General features: G+C 31.2%; 1 protein-coding gene across 1 annotated transcript in view; it reads left to right on the top strand.

The window, feature by feature from the left end:
• LOC145296720 (protein DD3-3-like) overlaps positions 1 to 17448 on the top strand; it is a 230433-nt gene that overhangs the window by 72762 nt on the left and 140223 nt on the right. The window contains exon 2 of the mRNA XM_080142714.1: positions 16935 to 16988. Within this exon, the coding sequence (XP_079998840.1) occupies positions 16935 to 16988 (54 nt within the window). The remainder of the gene's footprint in view (positions 1 to 16934; positions 16989 to 17448) is intronic.

The following is a 17448-nucleotide window of genomic DNA, read 5'->3' as shown; positions in this document are numbered from 1 at the left end:
TATGACAGCTTCCTCTAAGAGGAGGAGATAATGCCTGGGAATGTTAGGCTTTTATTGGTAACAAGTTGCATACAATTATTTTGGCCCAATGTTGGCATGTAACCATATAATAGTTCATTAATTATAATTTTGCACAACTGGGCAAGCTCATCAGCGCATGGAAAAACGCATATGAACCTGGATCTCTTATTAACATAGTGGTATAGAATTTTTTTTTATATATATATGCAACATGTATGTAATGTGTCAAGAAAACGTTATTGATATTTTGCCACTTTGTATAACATATTGTACACTTGCCTTTGTATCATCTTAACAGTATGAGTAGCGATTTCAATTTGCTTTGCTTTTGACTATGCTCCATTTTCAAATTTCCGGTACCATAGGGTAGGCCCGGATTTTTTTATTTAAGATTCGTAGGAGCATTTTATAATTCAGTTTCAGACAATCAATATTATCAAATCATAAAAAAGAAATAGAAGGAGAAAGTTTTAAAAATCACGTCTTTCTCCCTTTTTTTCTATTATTTTAACTTAAGCTTTTTCTTTATTATGATTTTATAAAAATACAAATTTATGTAAATGAAGAACGGATTTAATTTTTGTTTTAAAAGAATATAAAGCATGAAGAAGTTATTTTTTTAAATTGACGTGAACACTAGAATATTTCAATTAAAAGTCAAATATGAACAGGTAAAATTATAAAGGAACTAGCTGTACCCGGCCACGCGTTGCTGTGGCTCAGTTTGTTAAAATGGAACACATGTGAAAGTAGAGAAAAGTGTGATTCTTTTTTTCAAGAGAATGTACAAATTATTTTTTTTAAACAGATGTTAAGAAAATAAACAGAAAAATACTTCCATCATTAATTATGCAAAAAAATAAATAAAATGTTGATTTAGTGTTTCAATATGCTTATAAATTACGATAAAACTTGCTGAGTATGCACTGTTTTACGGTTGTTGTAAAAATGGAACGGAAACTTAAATTTTGCTTCATTTTAATCTTTCTTAATTTTTTAATTGTGCCCCCCAAACGAATATAATCAAAACAGTAACATTCAACAATTGTACTTTATGTATATAAAACACAAAATATTTATTAAAAAAAAAAAATTTTTTTTTAAAAAGGTTATAACGAAAGGGAAATAATTCCATTTTTAAACGAAAAAGTCAGTTTACCTAACTTACTGTATTAATGCTATTTTTTTAAGCAAGAAAAAAAAAGGGTAAATATCCAGATACGCTACTACAGAACACCGACCATTCTAATTATTTTATAGGCAATTGAGGTCGCTGACAACGAATCTGATAGTCAAACTTGGGGCAAATTTACCGTTTGCATGGTATTTACCCCTGAACCCACGAACTTCTTTCCACTATTTTGCAGCATCCGTTTATGCTACGCGCATGCACGCTGTAGCATAAACGACGGCTTCACCAAGCAAACTATGTTGGGGGAGGGGATTTTTTTTTCCAGGATATAGAATTTTCTAATTTTCAAAAATACATTATAGCGCTTTTTGGGTGGAAAATTTAAAATTAGCTGAAAAAGAAATAAGATAAGAAAAGGAAAGCACACCAAGTTGGAGTGGGGGGGGGGGTTAATTTATCTGTTTTTTTTTTTTTTTACCTGGAACATCGAATTTTCAAATTTTCTGTAAGTAACGCACCGACAATTACCAATTAGAACACCATTTAACATTTTCCGAGGATTTTACTTTGTACACTGGGGGCGCGAGCGGGGGGTGGGAGCGGATGTTATGTTGGCGCGCGCGCCCCAACATCACATCCCCCCAAACAAATTAGAGTGGTCGGTGTTCTGTAGTAGCGTATCTGGATATTTACCAAAAAAAAAAATATTTAGGTTTGGCTATAAATTCCTAAACTCATTTCACCCTAAATAATTTAGGTGATTGAAATAGGAATCTAATTGAATCTTTAATTTCCTGAATAGTATCTTAGTTTAACTCGAAGAAAAATGAATTATCGGATATTATTCAGGAAATGGCCGCAAAATCAAGTTGTTATTGTTTTTTAAAACGAAATTACATTTATTAAAATCCATTATTTCTGAGTAACTTTTTTTTTTCCAGAAAGATAAAACCCTGAATTTTATCATATAGAAAACAGAATAATGTAAAACTTTTTCTACTATTTTTAATTAAATTTTAAATGTTAAATTTTCCCAAAAAGTTAACAATTTACATTTTTTGTCTTGCACAAAAAACGTACATAAATATTTAAAAAAAAAAAAAAAAGGTTTTTGAAATAATTAATTTATTTATTTATTGTCTAACTAAGATTTAGGATGATTTTCTAAGAGAATATGCAAAAATATTATAATATAAGTACCTGGATTTCAAATAATTCCACTTATTCATATAGGTAACCAGTTATTTCGCGTCGATCTAGAGTCTAGATCGACACTGTTTACGTTTGCGTTTGATAAGAAGCAAACTATGGAAGACCAAACAGGCCAAAACAACTTATTTTTCAGTGACGAAAATTTCAATGTATTATTAAGCTGAGGCTGGCCAGTACCAGATGGGTGACCATTTGTATGAGTTTGGTTTTTAATGTGTATGTGTGTGGGGGCCAGGCTCCCCAAAATGGGAGGGGGGTGCAATTTAAAGCAGAATAAAAAAAAATAATTTCAGCGCGTTTGGTCCATCGTAGTCGAAAGGCGGCAAACGTTTTCAAACGGGATTGGAAAAATTGATGCTATTTTTAACACAAAGGGCACAATATTTATCGAATTTTTTTTTTTTATCGATTCTTCAAAGCATGTCCTGTTTAATAATGGTCATGCATTATTCGGCTCGCTAAAAAAAAAAATTGTTAATTTATTTATCAAAGATTTTAAAATGGCTTTTTTCGTATAAATATTTTTAAAAAATTTTTTTTGTTTTGCTTAACTTAAATTAATTATTTTACTTAACATATTCACCGAATTTCACACTTCAAAACTCAAAAGCGGGATAATTAAACACAATCGAAGTTCTGATATTCAGACGTAAAAATAAGGTATGCAAACAATTTTTTTTTTTTTTTTTAAATCTATAATTCTGTCCCTTACAACAACGGAATATGTTTTGTTTAGTTTCAGATGATCATTTTAAGCATATTTGTTCGTACTTAAAAACAAGGGGGGGGGGTTGTAAGCAAAAAAATATATATATATAAATATCGTTTATGAAAAATAAGTACACTGTTATAAAGTTCATTCTTCTCTTAATAATCGCTGAAAATTTCGTATTGATCGGATAATTACCTGAATTTTGGTAGATTTTTAAAAAGACGGTCCGTCAAAAAGTACTAACCTGCCCCCCCCCAGTTATATCGAATATATTAATACGGACTTTAGGGGCTTTTTTCGTAATGTTACTGTAAAAATTATGTTTTATTGTTATAAATTACGATGCTTTAAAAAAAGCAAAAATAAATTCTTGCGTTTTTTATTTACTACTGAAAACCATAACTTTAGTAAAGGTATTTTTTGTTTAAACAAAATAAAACATTTTCACCAAGAGTTAAGTAAAAATAATTAGTTCATTATATTCTGCGATCATTATTTGAAAAATACTGCAATTTTCATTAAAATTCGTTAATTTCCTGATTTTTGGTGAATTTTTAAGTAAAGGGAGGAATCAAAATGTGTATACACTTTGAGCGTCGGCATTCATTTTGCGACCACGTGTGGTTAATTTAAATCAAAGTTCAATCACATGGTTACATTATCAATAAACCCATTGAAACTTTACCGATATTGTAAACACATTCTGTTTACATTAAGCCTGTGGTGTTTTTTTAGGGATGCAATGTTGTCAACTGAGATTTAAAAAACCCCGCGAGATCAGGAGAAAGAAATGTCCAGAAAATCGCTAGCCAGTTTGGCAGAAAAGTAACTTATCTTGCCTTTGATAACATTTATTTGTTATATATTTGTTTTTGACAACTTTTTGTAATCTATGTGTACAGTAATACAAACCCGTGTACAGTAATACAAACCCCTTTGGGGAGATTGGAATGCCCCCCCACCTAAAATGTACTTGGAAAAATCGATTTTATAGTGAGATTTAAGAATGGTTAGTCGAAAAAAAGGTGAAAAACAAAACAAATAATCAATAAATAATTGTTACCAAAGGCAATAAATGCTACTTTTTTTTACTTACATGAATGAGTTTATTTCATGTTTTAAAGTATTTTCAAGCAATCTAATGCGGGTGTCTGGGTGCCAAATACCTCCAGATTTTCTAGAATTTCCCGCTAGATTGTAAACGAAATCTCCAGATCTAACAGGAAAACCGCTAAATTGTAACACTGGTCACGTGACAGGAAGCGGTAATAAATAATTGTCCCTAAATAAAAAATGGCCTCTCGGTACAAAGAAATCCACCTATTTATCATAGAAAAATTAAGTATAATGTTATAATTAAAAAGGAATATATAAAAACACACATGGATATAGTAAACATATTATACCAAAACGTGGAAGCCATCCGTCCAGTGGTTTTTTAGACAATTAACTCCGAACGAACCAACATTTACATTTATATATATATAGATAAAAGGCGAATCAAATGAGGTATAGGTTGTTTGAACAGCTAGATTAAATTTAGCTTAAATTTGCAGTTTTTGAAAAAATTACAAGAACGGACTTTCTTTTTGCCGGCACTGTATATATATATATATATATATATATATATATATATATATATATATATATATATATATATATATATATACTAGCAGGCCGACCGGCATTGCCTGGTTGTAAAATATGCTTAAATATGATATTTTGATTAATGCAGATTTCGTATTTATTATTATATTATATTGGATCCAATATATAGTAATAATTTAAAATATTTTTTTTAAAAATGACTCATGCGCCACCACTGAGAATCGAAACCAGAACGTTTAGTTTGCGATTTACTTTTTCCTTTGACGTTAATGCCTCAGCTATGAAGACATGTTTGCTGCAAGGCTAAAAATTAAAACATGAACAAAGAGCTATTACATTATGCATGCATATCGTTCGACCTTCATCTGGCAAATTTCATTTTTTTTTTAAATTTTCACACTTTTGTGCCGATTTTGCCCGGCTAAAACCTAAATATAAAGTTTCGCATGGGTTCAAATACCCTATATATTAAGTTTCATGTCTGTATATTAAAAACAGGACAAAATAAATTCTAGATAAAAAGATAAAAAAAAGACAGGAGTTTAGTAGGAAATTTTTTTTAACAAATATATATGCTCATGCATGAATATATATAGAGAAAAAGATTTGTGTTTACTATAAGCTTTTTACGCAAATATTACGCAAGTATAAGTCATGTAGAATATCTGCATGAATATAATTACACATAATAGTTAACTAAAGATGATCATTTTATAAGAAAACCGAAAAAAAACTAATAGGGAATTAATTAAAATGAATTTTTAAAAGAATATGAAAATTAGCTAGATAAATGCAATTTCGCACCATATATAACAAGTTGTGTTTTTTTTTAAATAGAAAAAAGGGTTTTTAATATGAATATCAATGCACAAAAAAAAACAAATTTATAGGAGTATAGATATATACGAACAGATAGATACTAGTAGAATGTTAGGACGGATATAAGCAGTATATGTAGCATTAGGGCAGGTCGATTTGCAACTTTTTTCTGAAAATCAACATGGCACTGGTGATGATAGTTGGGATTTGATGTGATAAGAACATATACCAAAAATTAGATTCCCATCTTGAACAGAAAATTGCATATTTAATTTTAAAAATCGTGTAGAAAAATGCTGAAAAAACCTTCATTTTCAGAGCATTTTTCATAACACTGACTTTGAAATTTCACTATTTTTGTAAAATATTCAATTAAAATTGATATATTCATATGAAATACATTGAAAGAAAAATAAATACACGAATTATAATTTTAATTATGAATCACAACTAGCAAAATATATCAGCTTTTACTGCATTGATTAAACAAAAATTGTAAAAAAAAAGCTAATTAGCAACTAAGTCTATAAATTTCACAATTCAAAAAGATATGTGGAGACGTATTACACAATATAACAATTTGATACAAGTTACAGAACCATGTATTTTAATTTTTATTAGAGGCAATAATATAAACTGATAAAAGAACTAAATTGTTCTGTATAATTTCTTTTTGAGGAAAATGAAGGTTTAATTTGCTGGCACGATGACTTTGTAATAATATGTCTATGTCTTGCTTCCTGCCCATATACAACTTTTTGAGAAAAATCAATCAAATTTGACCAGTGTGTGGTTGCAAAATTGATAGCAGTAATCTTTTTCATTTTTTTTTTTTTTTTTTTTTTTGAGTTGTTCACTATTTCTGGAAAAAAAAACAACACAAAAAACAACAATTATTTCAAAACACTTATTTTTATATTTTTGCGATGTAATATGAATAAAACTAACTATTTTGGGGGCAAATTGAGAAAACTAATAAAATTTAATGGATAAATATTTATTTACCTAATGGACAAAATCGTTTGAATGCCCTCTTCTCTCACATCTAATTAATCTGAGTTTATCATCGATATTATATTTTCCGGAAGTAGTGCAAAAGTACTATATTTTGAACAGTTTAAAATAGTAATTTGGATTTCAGTTCACTGTTTTGTTCTCTGAATCATATTAAAATATACTGCTGTTGGTTAAAAAAAATACTGTTGGTTTTGATCTCAAACCAACTAACTGCATACACTTGGATGATAAATTTGACCAAAATGTTTAATTTATCATAGTGTTTGAGGATAGACAACTTTGGTCCATAAACACATTAATCTTGTGGCTTATGTTAGCCATCTTCCTTTATTCAAGGGCCCAATTTTCTAAGTTAACTTCTCCATAAAAAATGCCAACAGCATACTCAAAAAGTAGCCTCTGATCTTCACACTTAAAGTTTCCCCAAAGGACCAGTAAATGTTGTTAGGCTTTTTGTTGTTCCATCAATTAATTTAAAAATTGCTGTAAATGGCAGTTCTTCTAGTGGACCCTGAAAATTGGAAAATTTGCATGTTTAATAATAGAGCCAGATTACATAATAAATACCAATATATTATTTTATTTTCCACAAAAAGGAACATAATTGCAGGGGAATCTATAGAATTAATTTTACCTCCTTGTTAGGAGGACAAGTGCAGACTATGTGCCTTGTTTGACAATTTTCTGTCTTGCACTTTACTGCAAAGTCATCACATCTCAAGGCAGAAAGTTTACAGCTACAAGAAGATATATCAAACAGTCTGTCTAGCTGTTCCTTCATTCTTTTCACTTGGATTGCTGCAATAGATTTCCTGTCAATCTGTTTGGCCCTCTTATAGCAAAATATATTGACCTTCTGTCCTATATAATGTTACCTTAACAAGGGTATTTGTGGATTAACTGCTTGCCGAATACTAATTATTTCCTTGGCAATTAATTTAGAAACCTCACTATTTTTTAAGTGATAAGTGGGATAACTGTTTTCGAGGAAATAACTAAACTGGATGACTTGTCGTGAAGTTGAGGGTGCTGTTTCATCCAAATGACAAGGTGAACCAGCAAATTTTGTGAACCATAGGTTAAAACTGAACGTCATACTTTTACTGACATTCTAATCTGAAAAGTAAAATAAATAAATGGATAATAACTGAAGGAAACTGTATTAGGCTATCTTCCAGTTTCATATTTAAAAAATAAGTGCTAGTTATAAGAAATAATGAAAAACTTTGAAGAGTTGAATTAGATGTATTGAAGAGAGAGGACCAAACCAAATCAGAGGCATAGTAGTGTTTAGTTTAGACATTTTTAGCAGACTTTAGCTCCTCATTCGATAACATGAATTTATCCACAAAGAGATTCATTCTTGCTGTAGTTGTGCCATTTTAAATGAGTGTTTAGTGTTTAGAGTTTGAAAAACCAATGCTTGTGCAACTATGTTACTATGCTATTTTTAATAGTATTTTCAAGTTTAATTTAATTTTTATGAAATTTTTGTTTATTAAATTTTTAGATGAAAGTACAGAATAGCTACAATACAACCTCCTTCCCATATTAAGAATGGCTTTCTAAATAACAAAGTTATTTTAGCACAATAACATAGATGCACAAATAACGAAAAACCTTTAAAGGAGTTTCCTTATTTACTCGTATTAATCTTTGTGGGTTATCTGATTTTAAAACTATAATTTTAGAAGAAAAACTGCTTAAAAACAATTACTCTCTAAAAATAAAGGAAATTAAAATTTGACACTAATTTTTTGCAAAGTATTTTTTATTAAGTAGAAAAACTTGAAAATATACGTATAAATATCTTTGTAAAGAATGTGTAGAATAAAATTGGATGGACTATTTTCTTTTAATATAAAACTGGAGTATTACCATATTTTAATAAAAATTTCGAATAGAATTTGATGTGAAATATTAGGCTGGTGCAAAAATAATATTTTTGATGTTCATTTGAACGTCAAAAAATGCCATTATTTTTGCACCAACCTAATAGAAAAGCAAATTTAAAAAAAGATAAAACAAATATGTTTAAATTCACTGCAGACACTTGAAATATAATACTATATATTTTAAACAATTCTTTTTCGTTTTTCCTTTCGAAATAATTAAGCCTATTCTAATTAATATCTAATGTAAGTATATATAAACGCTATTTTAAATATGTGTCAATGCTATTTCAAAACTAATTTTATTGGTTCAACATAAATGCTATTTACAACCTAATTTTGTTGGGTCAACGAAAATGCTATTTCAAACCTAATTTGACTGGGTCAATGAAAACGCTTAAGTATGGCAGGTGAACCGAGGCTATCGTGGACTTTTGAGGACACATCTAACTACAAAATACAGATTTTATTATCGACTTCAAAGATACAAAAAACAACAAAAAGAAATACGCCTTTCGTGTGAAGGAAATTGGATTGAATAATGGTTGTAATCAACTAATCACAAACAACTCTGAGCAAGCAAACGACTGACCAATCAAATCACAGTTAATCAAGTTACAGGACATCGATGAAAAAAATATCTTTTGTGCAATTTTGTTGTTTTTTTGGGGGGAGGGGGTATATTTTTTCTCATGGACAGCACTTTAAGATTTCGAATGATGTTTTTGTTGTCTGTTCACGTGAATATAAACATGTAAGTTTATTTCTGTGAAGTTCGTCTCGACAACAACAAAAAAGTTAACAAAATCGCGAATACAAATAATAAATATCAAATGAATTCATTGCATAAACTGGTTGCCATTATTGGTGAAAGTTTGTTTTTCACCCAAAAGCAAAATGTCCTTGGAAATACAAGAAATAGAATAATTAGAAAAGTACACATTGCGTAAGCAGGTAATTCACAGATACAGGGTACATGTTTTTATACAAGTACTGCTATTGTCATTGCCCAGCTGCATATTCGTGCTAATCATGTAGAGAACTGAAACGTATGGCTCTCCTTAGCATGCTCGAACCATCGAACAACAAGATGGCGTTAGAGAGGGACAGAGATGACATTATAAATGAATAAGGAAAGATGGTACAGGGTGGAACGATAAAACTGTCGCCCTAAAGAAAACAACACTTTTTTTCTTTTCTTTTTTTAACTTTTATTGAAAAAAATCAATTCAGGTAACTTGATTATGCACTACTGGACATATAAAATTAACAGTAGTTTCTTTGATATGACAGGGAGTGTTCAAAATAATTTTTTCTGTTTAAAGCACAATTACACCCAGCTATTTGATCCTGGATATGACCTTAAACTATATCCGATGGTGAGGCCCCAGCTTGCGGGCTTTAGGGAGTGTGGAGCCACCCTTTAATTGCCATTGCTCCCAGGTCCACTCTGACCCGGAGTGGTAGTACCTGCTAGGGTCCGAACTATGAGTTAAATAGAAACCGACTTGAAAAAAATATATATTCTATTAAAACAAAATTCTTCAAAATAACTGGATTTGGCATTAAATAAGCTTAAAAGGGTTGATATGCCGTAAAACAAAAACAACCAACCAACACCAAGCTATTTGACTTTTTTCATTTTAAACTTTAATTCAAGCTATTATGTACAAAAAAATAATTTTATAAAACCTACAGCTGGTTCTCTACAATGCAATATAGACTGCATTGTATTGTAAACTAAGTCACTGAAGGGAGGTGTGTGAAGCTTCCCCCCATTACACGAAGATGTGTTCCCAACTAGAGCAGGCAATCAATCGATTTGATTGAAAAAAAACGGCGATTTCACAGATTTCAATGGCAATAAAAATATGGGAGTGTGAAACTTTCGTTGATTATCATTTAATCCGGGCCAATCTCGAGTCTCCCTGCTAATTATATATATATAATATATATATATATATATGTGTGTGTGTGTGTGTGTGTGTGTGTGTGTGTGTGTGTGTGTGTGTGTGAGAGAGAGAGAGATGTTATTTGTTTTTGTTTTTGCGATACGTCTTGAATGAATTCAATTATTTACGAAAGTGCATTTTTACCTAAATGCGAGTTGGGAATAATTTTCCCTTTAACCAATTTGGTACCCCCCCCCCACATGGGGCGCGGCATACTTCTTGACAGAAGTTTGCCATCTCTTCAGTTAAGTGTCGTGCAGCTGTGTGCATGTAGGTTACTTTTTAATCCAACTTTAGTCCTACATGAAACTTAACTTCCATCTTGTGAAGGTGATCGCATGATAATATTGTGAATCCTCGACTGGTGTGTCAGGCCACTTATAGATTTGCAGATTAGAACACAAATATGACAACTTAGCGTTGTCGGATGTGCTGTAAAAGCCTCCTCATAAGACTGTTGTTCCTGTCTTTGATCGTATGATTTCAGATGATTTACAAAACCAGCTTTTGACAAAATGTATCTGCCACATACAGTGCACCTGAGTTTTTGTTGTAATTTCTCTGACATTATATTTTCGTCTTGCTTTCTTAAAATACGTTTAAAGACAACAAGATCTACACACTGTTCTTCAAAAATCTTACAACTTTCTCTAACCGTTTTTTTCCACAGTGATTGATCTTTCACTTAAATCTTTTTCTTGGTTTATGTCGTAGTATTTTACTCCTATCTATCTCGCCATGAAACAGTTGTTTAGGAAGTATTTTGTCCAGTCAAGTGCATTTGATTTTGAATGATTATTATTTTTATACTAGTACTATTTGATCATTCAAGAACTACAGTGCCAGGCGTTAGAGTCCTCTAGTTAATATTAAGTATCCTCCGAATACAACTTAGATCAAACTTTCCAATAACTTTAAACACTTTCTGTATGTTGTCCAAATCTCTGACACTTATAGCAGCGTAGTGATAACGCATGCTTCGCAAACACTTAGCATATGTTTTTGATGAGATTCCCCGATCTGACCACACACATTTCTCCAGTTTGCCAAAAGCAGAACTGGCTTTGGCTATTCTGTGATTTATCCCAGCATCAAGCGTACAGTCCTTACTCAGCGTACTATCCAGATATACAAAATTATCCGTGATATTAAACTTCTTACCAAGAAGTTTGGTTCAACATATGGCATTCTTATAGAAGGGAAATACATAACATCTTGTTATGATGAGGGACCAGATTAACGGAGAGTGTCATCGGTGTTAAGAGGGTTAATGTGATAACGTTTTTCTAATTCTTCGATGCAAGTAAAAACATTAAAAGGTGTCAAAATCAGCATCAAGACGAAGTCGAATATAAAAATTTATAATATGGTTTTATTTAACATAGCAAGAAATACTAAATCATATTTTCATTGTTGACGTACTTTTTTTATGTGTGCCCATTCAACACACGAGCAAAAAACGAGCACACGAACAAAAAACAGCACACGAGCAAAAAACGAATGAATAAATGAATAAATCGTCCGATGTTTGTGAAAATGTTCTTGAAAGAAATGTTCTGGCATGAAGGCTATGTTTGTAACTTGACGTATAGTCGCTATGACTTTATATATTTTTTTAAAAGAGTCTGATAGGATTTGAATTAAGACATGTAGTGAAAAACGGGAGAGAGAAATATTTCTCTGACTGAGGCAGAATGTTATTTTTGTAGAAAAATATTTTTCTTTTTTTTTTTACGAAAAATAAAATAAAATTTGTTGTTTTAATCAGTTCCATGAATATATCTGATGCAACATACAGTTATATATATTTTTTTCTTTTGATAATTAATCCAGAAAGATTTATAAGCTTTAGATGCATGGCACGCAAAATCATATTAATGGTTTTACGTCACGAGATGGAGCGAGCAGTTGTAATGCCGGTCTGTACTCAAAGGAAAATCTGACTTGACTGATTAGATTTCGTGCACAGTGCCTTTTTATATGTTTTAATCAGTTCCAGGAGACAGTCAGAAAATTATTTACAAAAATGCGGGGTTTTTTTCCGAGCACCGATTGGATGAAAAGTCAACACCTTTGTCACATAGGGTGCTTTCAACACTGTCCGTGACAATTGCCAAGTTTTGCTATTTATGGTGGAATATTTGCGTGGGTGTAGATAAAAGATGTACACACAACTGGAACGCTCCTTGTCCAGCCACTCTAATGTCTCTGGCATGTCGCTACATATGTTTTCTTGAAGCTGGTGGTAAGTCCAAAAGCTTTACAATTCTCTGATAACTTGTCCATAGTAATCTGTGTGTCCGCTTCTTAATGTGAAACAATGTTTGATTCATTTGCATATAAAACTTCAAGAACAAGATTTTGAAAAGTTTTCGACTTTGCGTTGAGACGTCTAAGGTTAAAAAGTTTACCTGATGTGTAAAACCGAAACTTCACCCCCAATATCGCAATTGTTAAAAGCATGCACCAGCATCACCGCAAAATATATGGAAAATAATGTAGGATCAAGTATATCACCTTGTTTCACACCGTTTTCAACTGATATTGGATCAGACAGGGATCCATTAAAGTTCACTCGGGCTTTCATATTATGGTGTAAGCAACTCCACAAAACTAGAAGAACAGCCTAGTTTCCTAAGAATCTTCCAGAGTGCATTGCGATTGATGGTATCAGAAACTTTTGTCAGATCGACAAAAACTTGATACAAAGGCACTCGTTGCTTCATACATTTTTCCATTAGCTGACATGGAGAGAATATCATGTCCATTGTGCCGTAGCCAGATCTAAAATATTAATAACAACACTCAAATTTTGACACCTTTCCTTTATAAATTGGGATCATTACTGCATCAACCCAATCTTGAGGGATGCCAAACAGCAAGGATAAGTACATGGACTGCGTTGATAATTCTATCACCTCCACATACTAATAATTCAACAAGTATCCCATCAAGTCCTGGTGCTTTTTCCTTTATTAATCTCTATTAATGTGTTTTTGGTCTCATCAATGCTGGAATCAGTCATCATCTCATCAACGACCTCCTTTGGAGGGAGACTATAACTATATCATTTACTTACGGATTATCAAAAATATCTCGAAAATGTTCTGTCCATCATTCCATGTATATCTGCAAAAACCTTTTAAACCAACTATTCTTTTGATGTAATAAAAATGACAGAAGTTAAGAATCAAAGAATTTCGCCCTTAACTCAGATCAGCTGGCACTTTTCCGTACCCAATTTCCCACAAGTGATGCAAAAATTTCTGTGCGGATCGAGCAGTCTGCAACTGAATACGCATATTTTGAGTTAAGTTTAATGTCTTCACAGGGCACCAAAAAGTAGAGTATTTCAGGCAAGCATTTATTTCATCTGGTGTTGATTGAGAAATTACAGGTAACATTTTTCTGAAATCTCCTGCAAGCAATATTACTGCATTCCCAAATGGTCTGACATTGCCACACAAATCTTGCAAGGATTTTTTTTGCGTACCATTGCGCATTTATCCCAAACAATAAGTTTGCATTTCTGCAATATTTTTCCCCATATTGGATATTTTGGAGATGTCAAACATGAGATTTTTGAAAAAATGAATGTTTTAAAGTAGAATAAATAATTCTTCTACTTGGCAGCAAGGTCGCAGGTATTCCTCATGCAGCAAGGACTAAGGCTATGTCATTTTGTTACCAAATAGCTGCCAAAATCAATTTAATTAGAAAGGTTTTACCAGTTACTTCTGGTGCTGTTCAAGGTAGCGGCAATTTCCAAATAACTTCTATTCTCACAGTTAGTAAATTAGGTGACTAAAATAAGATTTATCCATGTTTTGACAATGCCTTATTCACTGTAATTAATTTAGGAGACAAAAATACGATGAGGGATAGAGATGGACAGACAGATAGAAAGATATATAGATACAAAAGAGAAAGTGAGAGGGAAATAGAGAGATAGAGGGAGAGAGTTAGAAACAGAGAGGGACGAGACAGAGGAAAGGAGAAAAGAGGAGAGAGAGATAGAAGGAGTTAGAGAGACAAAGGGACTCAAAGAGAGATGGAGAGGGTGATATAGAGAGAAAAATAGATTGAGAGAGAGGGAGAGATGGATTGAGAGAGATATTAAGAGAGGAAGAGAGAGGGGGGAAGAGAAACAGAGTGTGAAGTACACTTCACCGTTTTTTTCCTCGATCAGTAGAGGAGAAATTCTTCGAGACTGAAGTAATTTTTATTTTTGTTACTATCCAGAGTATCTTTTTTTTTTCGAGAGCAAGATTTTCCACACATTAGAAACCGTCCGGGTTATCTGTACTTTCACCTAACAATTTAAAAAACAAAAAGATATTGTAAAACTTGAATTTAACATGAAAGTGCTATTTTAAAAAATAGCACGATGACATAAGTGCATAAGCGCCACTTTATTTTAAATATTTATTTTCCAAAGAAATGGTTGAATAAATCCACAATGAATTAAAATTTAAGTGTTGTGTAATTATTTTCTCAGCGTTCGGTTCGGCTTATCGCTAGGAAAAGTAAAGCAAAATTTTAAATGTAGGAACATCAACAGAAAAACAGAAAAAAAACTACCGTTCATTTGTATTTCTTATTAAATGTTTGTAGAAAATATCATTTTTTTTTTTTGTCAAATAAATAAATTTTAAGCAATTTTTGCTATAAATAATAGCAACTATGTTAATTTTTACGACTTGCCCGAGCGTATTATAAACACCCCAATCTCCCCATGTTAAGACGGCTTTTGAGGTTTGGGGGGTGTTTAATCCGAAGGCAGTTTTTAACATGGGGAGGTTAGGGTGTTTAGAATACGCTGGGGTAAGTCGTAAAAATTAAACAGCAACTTTCTTATTTTTTTATAGTTTAGAAAAGGTGAAACAAACTTTTTGTGTATTTTTATTTATGTAAACAATGCCGTGAAAGAAACTAAACAATAAAAACGTAATGTTTGATGGATGAAAAGCCTTAAGATAAACAAATGAATTTAAAATTAAAAAAATTGGGAAACATAAACAAATGAATTTAAATTTAAAAAATAGGGGATGTTTTTTTTTTTTACTTATCGATTAAAATCTTGTAATTCGAGAGTGGTTGAAACAGAAGTTACCGGAAGTAAAACCAAGAAGAGTCTCGCATAATAGACCTACGAAAAATATTTTTATTTTAATTAAGTTTATAATTTGCAATTTTAATTTCTTTTAATAACATAAAAACATTCCTCGACTTTAAGGATAGACTGTCTGAAAATTCCAATTGAATTGGTAATGTACAAATATCGTTTTATGAATAACTAACGAACCAAGAATTATATATATATATATATATATATATATATATATATATATATATATATATATATATATATTATAATAGCGAAATAACAACTACACTATAATTGCGAAATTCGGAAATTTTTAATATTAAATGCCAAGGCAAATGAATGGTCTCTATTTAATTGTCGTTTTACAGTAATAAATATATTAAAAAAGATGGCGAAAAAAAAGATAAAATAGAAAAGAATTATTAAAGAAAACATTTTTGGGTGAAAATTAGCAAAAATAAATTATTTGGCTAAAAAAAAACATCGGAGAGTTCCAAGGCGAGATAAATAGCGTGTAACTATTGACATGTTTTAAATAAATTGTTCGTTAACAATCATAAATATAAGTTAATTGCCTTGTTTTCAGTATAACTGAGTTATTTCCCTTGTTATTATGTCACGCATTCCCAAAGAAATATAGCGATAAAGATTTAAAAAAACGCGTGTTTCTTTTTTTAATAATACGGTAATATTGATGTACTTCCGATATGCCAAGTAAGTATATATCATTGATTTAGTTGAAATTGACACAATACAATTTTTTTTAATCAAGTTTTCGCTTTCTGAATTTCGCTATTATAGCGTTGTTGCTCTCAAAATAATTAATAAGTTACAAAATGACAAATAATTATTAACAAATAATAAAATCAAATTTTTTAGAATTGGAATTCAAAACATTTCTTTTTCAAATATTTATTTTGTTTAATTATTAATATACTACAAAGTAACCAATAATTATTAACAAATAATAAAATAAAATAGTTTTGTAACAATGGAAAAATTTTCTTTAAAAAAAAATGAAATATATGACAATTCACATTTGAGACAAATCAAACATCATAGTAATGACGTATCCCATATAGTAATTATGTTTTATACGAAAATCTGACAAAAACATATTGGGGAAGTTTTTTATGCTAACAACAATTGAAATATCCGACTTTGACTTCCGGTTTTTTGCTATCCATTTTGTTGGATAATTAGACATGGTAGTGCAGACAAGAAAATCATTCTTAACATGGAAAAAGAAGGGAGGGCTTTTCACTATATCTGAGAGGAAGATAATCGTTAATCAGATGAGACCATATCTTGTTATGTGCGTCCCTTCCGCGGGGCAGAAACCGGAAATAAAAAAGAGCAGACTATAACCGACCAGTGTTTATCCCGCCTCACACAATTTAATGATTCTGGGTCTAATATGCAATAAATATGATTTTTTTTCAATTTATTTTTATATTTTCAGGGGCTCAAACAACCGTTTAGCAGAATCCTCTGTCCAAAGAGCCAACAATCAAAGGTAAATATAATTCTCATCTCTTATATTCTTATTTACTTGCCTCCCCACGGGGGCAGAGTTAGACACAAGTTCAGTTTTTAATGTGGGGAAAATCCAGCTCCCAAAATAGAGGCACTCTGGATATGAACAAAAATGTCTCAGTTAAGAAGGATTTCTCCTCCACTGACCGAGGACAGAAAAGGTGAAGTGTAGTATCAGAACAGATACTACACTTTGTTCCTAGCCAAAGGCCATGTTCTCATCTATTATGCTTTTCGCCTTTTATTTCGTTCTTGTTTTGTTTTTGTTTTTTTGTTGTCAGTTAACTTTATGTAGGGAAGTTCTGTTTAAGAAAATTAAAAAACTAAACAACGTTTTTGTTTACCTGTTAAACAGTAAGGACCTTAAACCAGTGAGTAACCATTAAGTAAGTGTGAACTTTAATAAGGGTCATATTAGTGCGTGTCAGGGTAACCTCAAA

This window comes from Euprymna scolopes, chromosome 2, assembly GCF_053919585.1.
Source record: "Euprymna scolopes isolate OS-2025 chromosome 2, ASM5391958v1, whole genome shotgun sequence".
Classification (NCBI taxonomy): Eukaryota; Metazoa; Mollusca; class Cephalopoda; order Sepiida; family Sepiolidae; genus Euprymna; species Euprymna scolopes.
The sequence above is the reverse complement of the archived record's forward strand: the minus strand, read 5'-3'. Positions and strand labels throughout refer to the sequence as shown.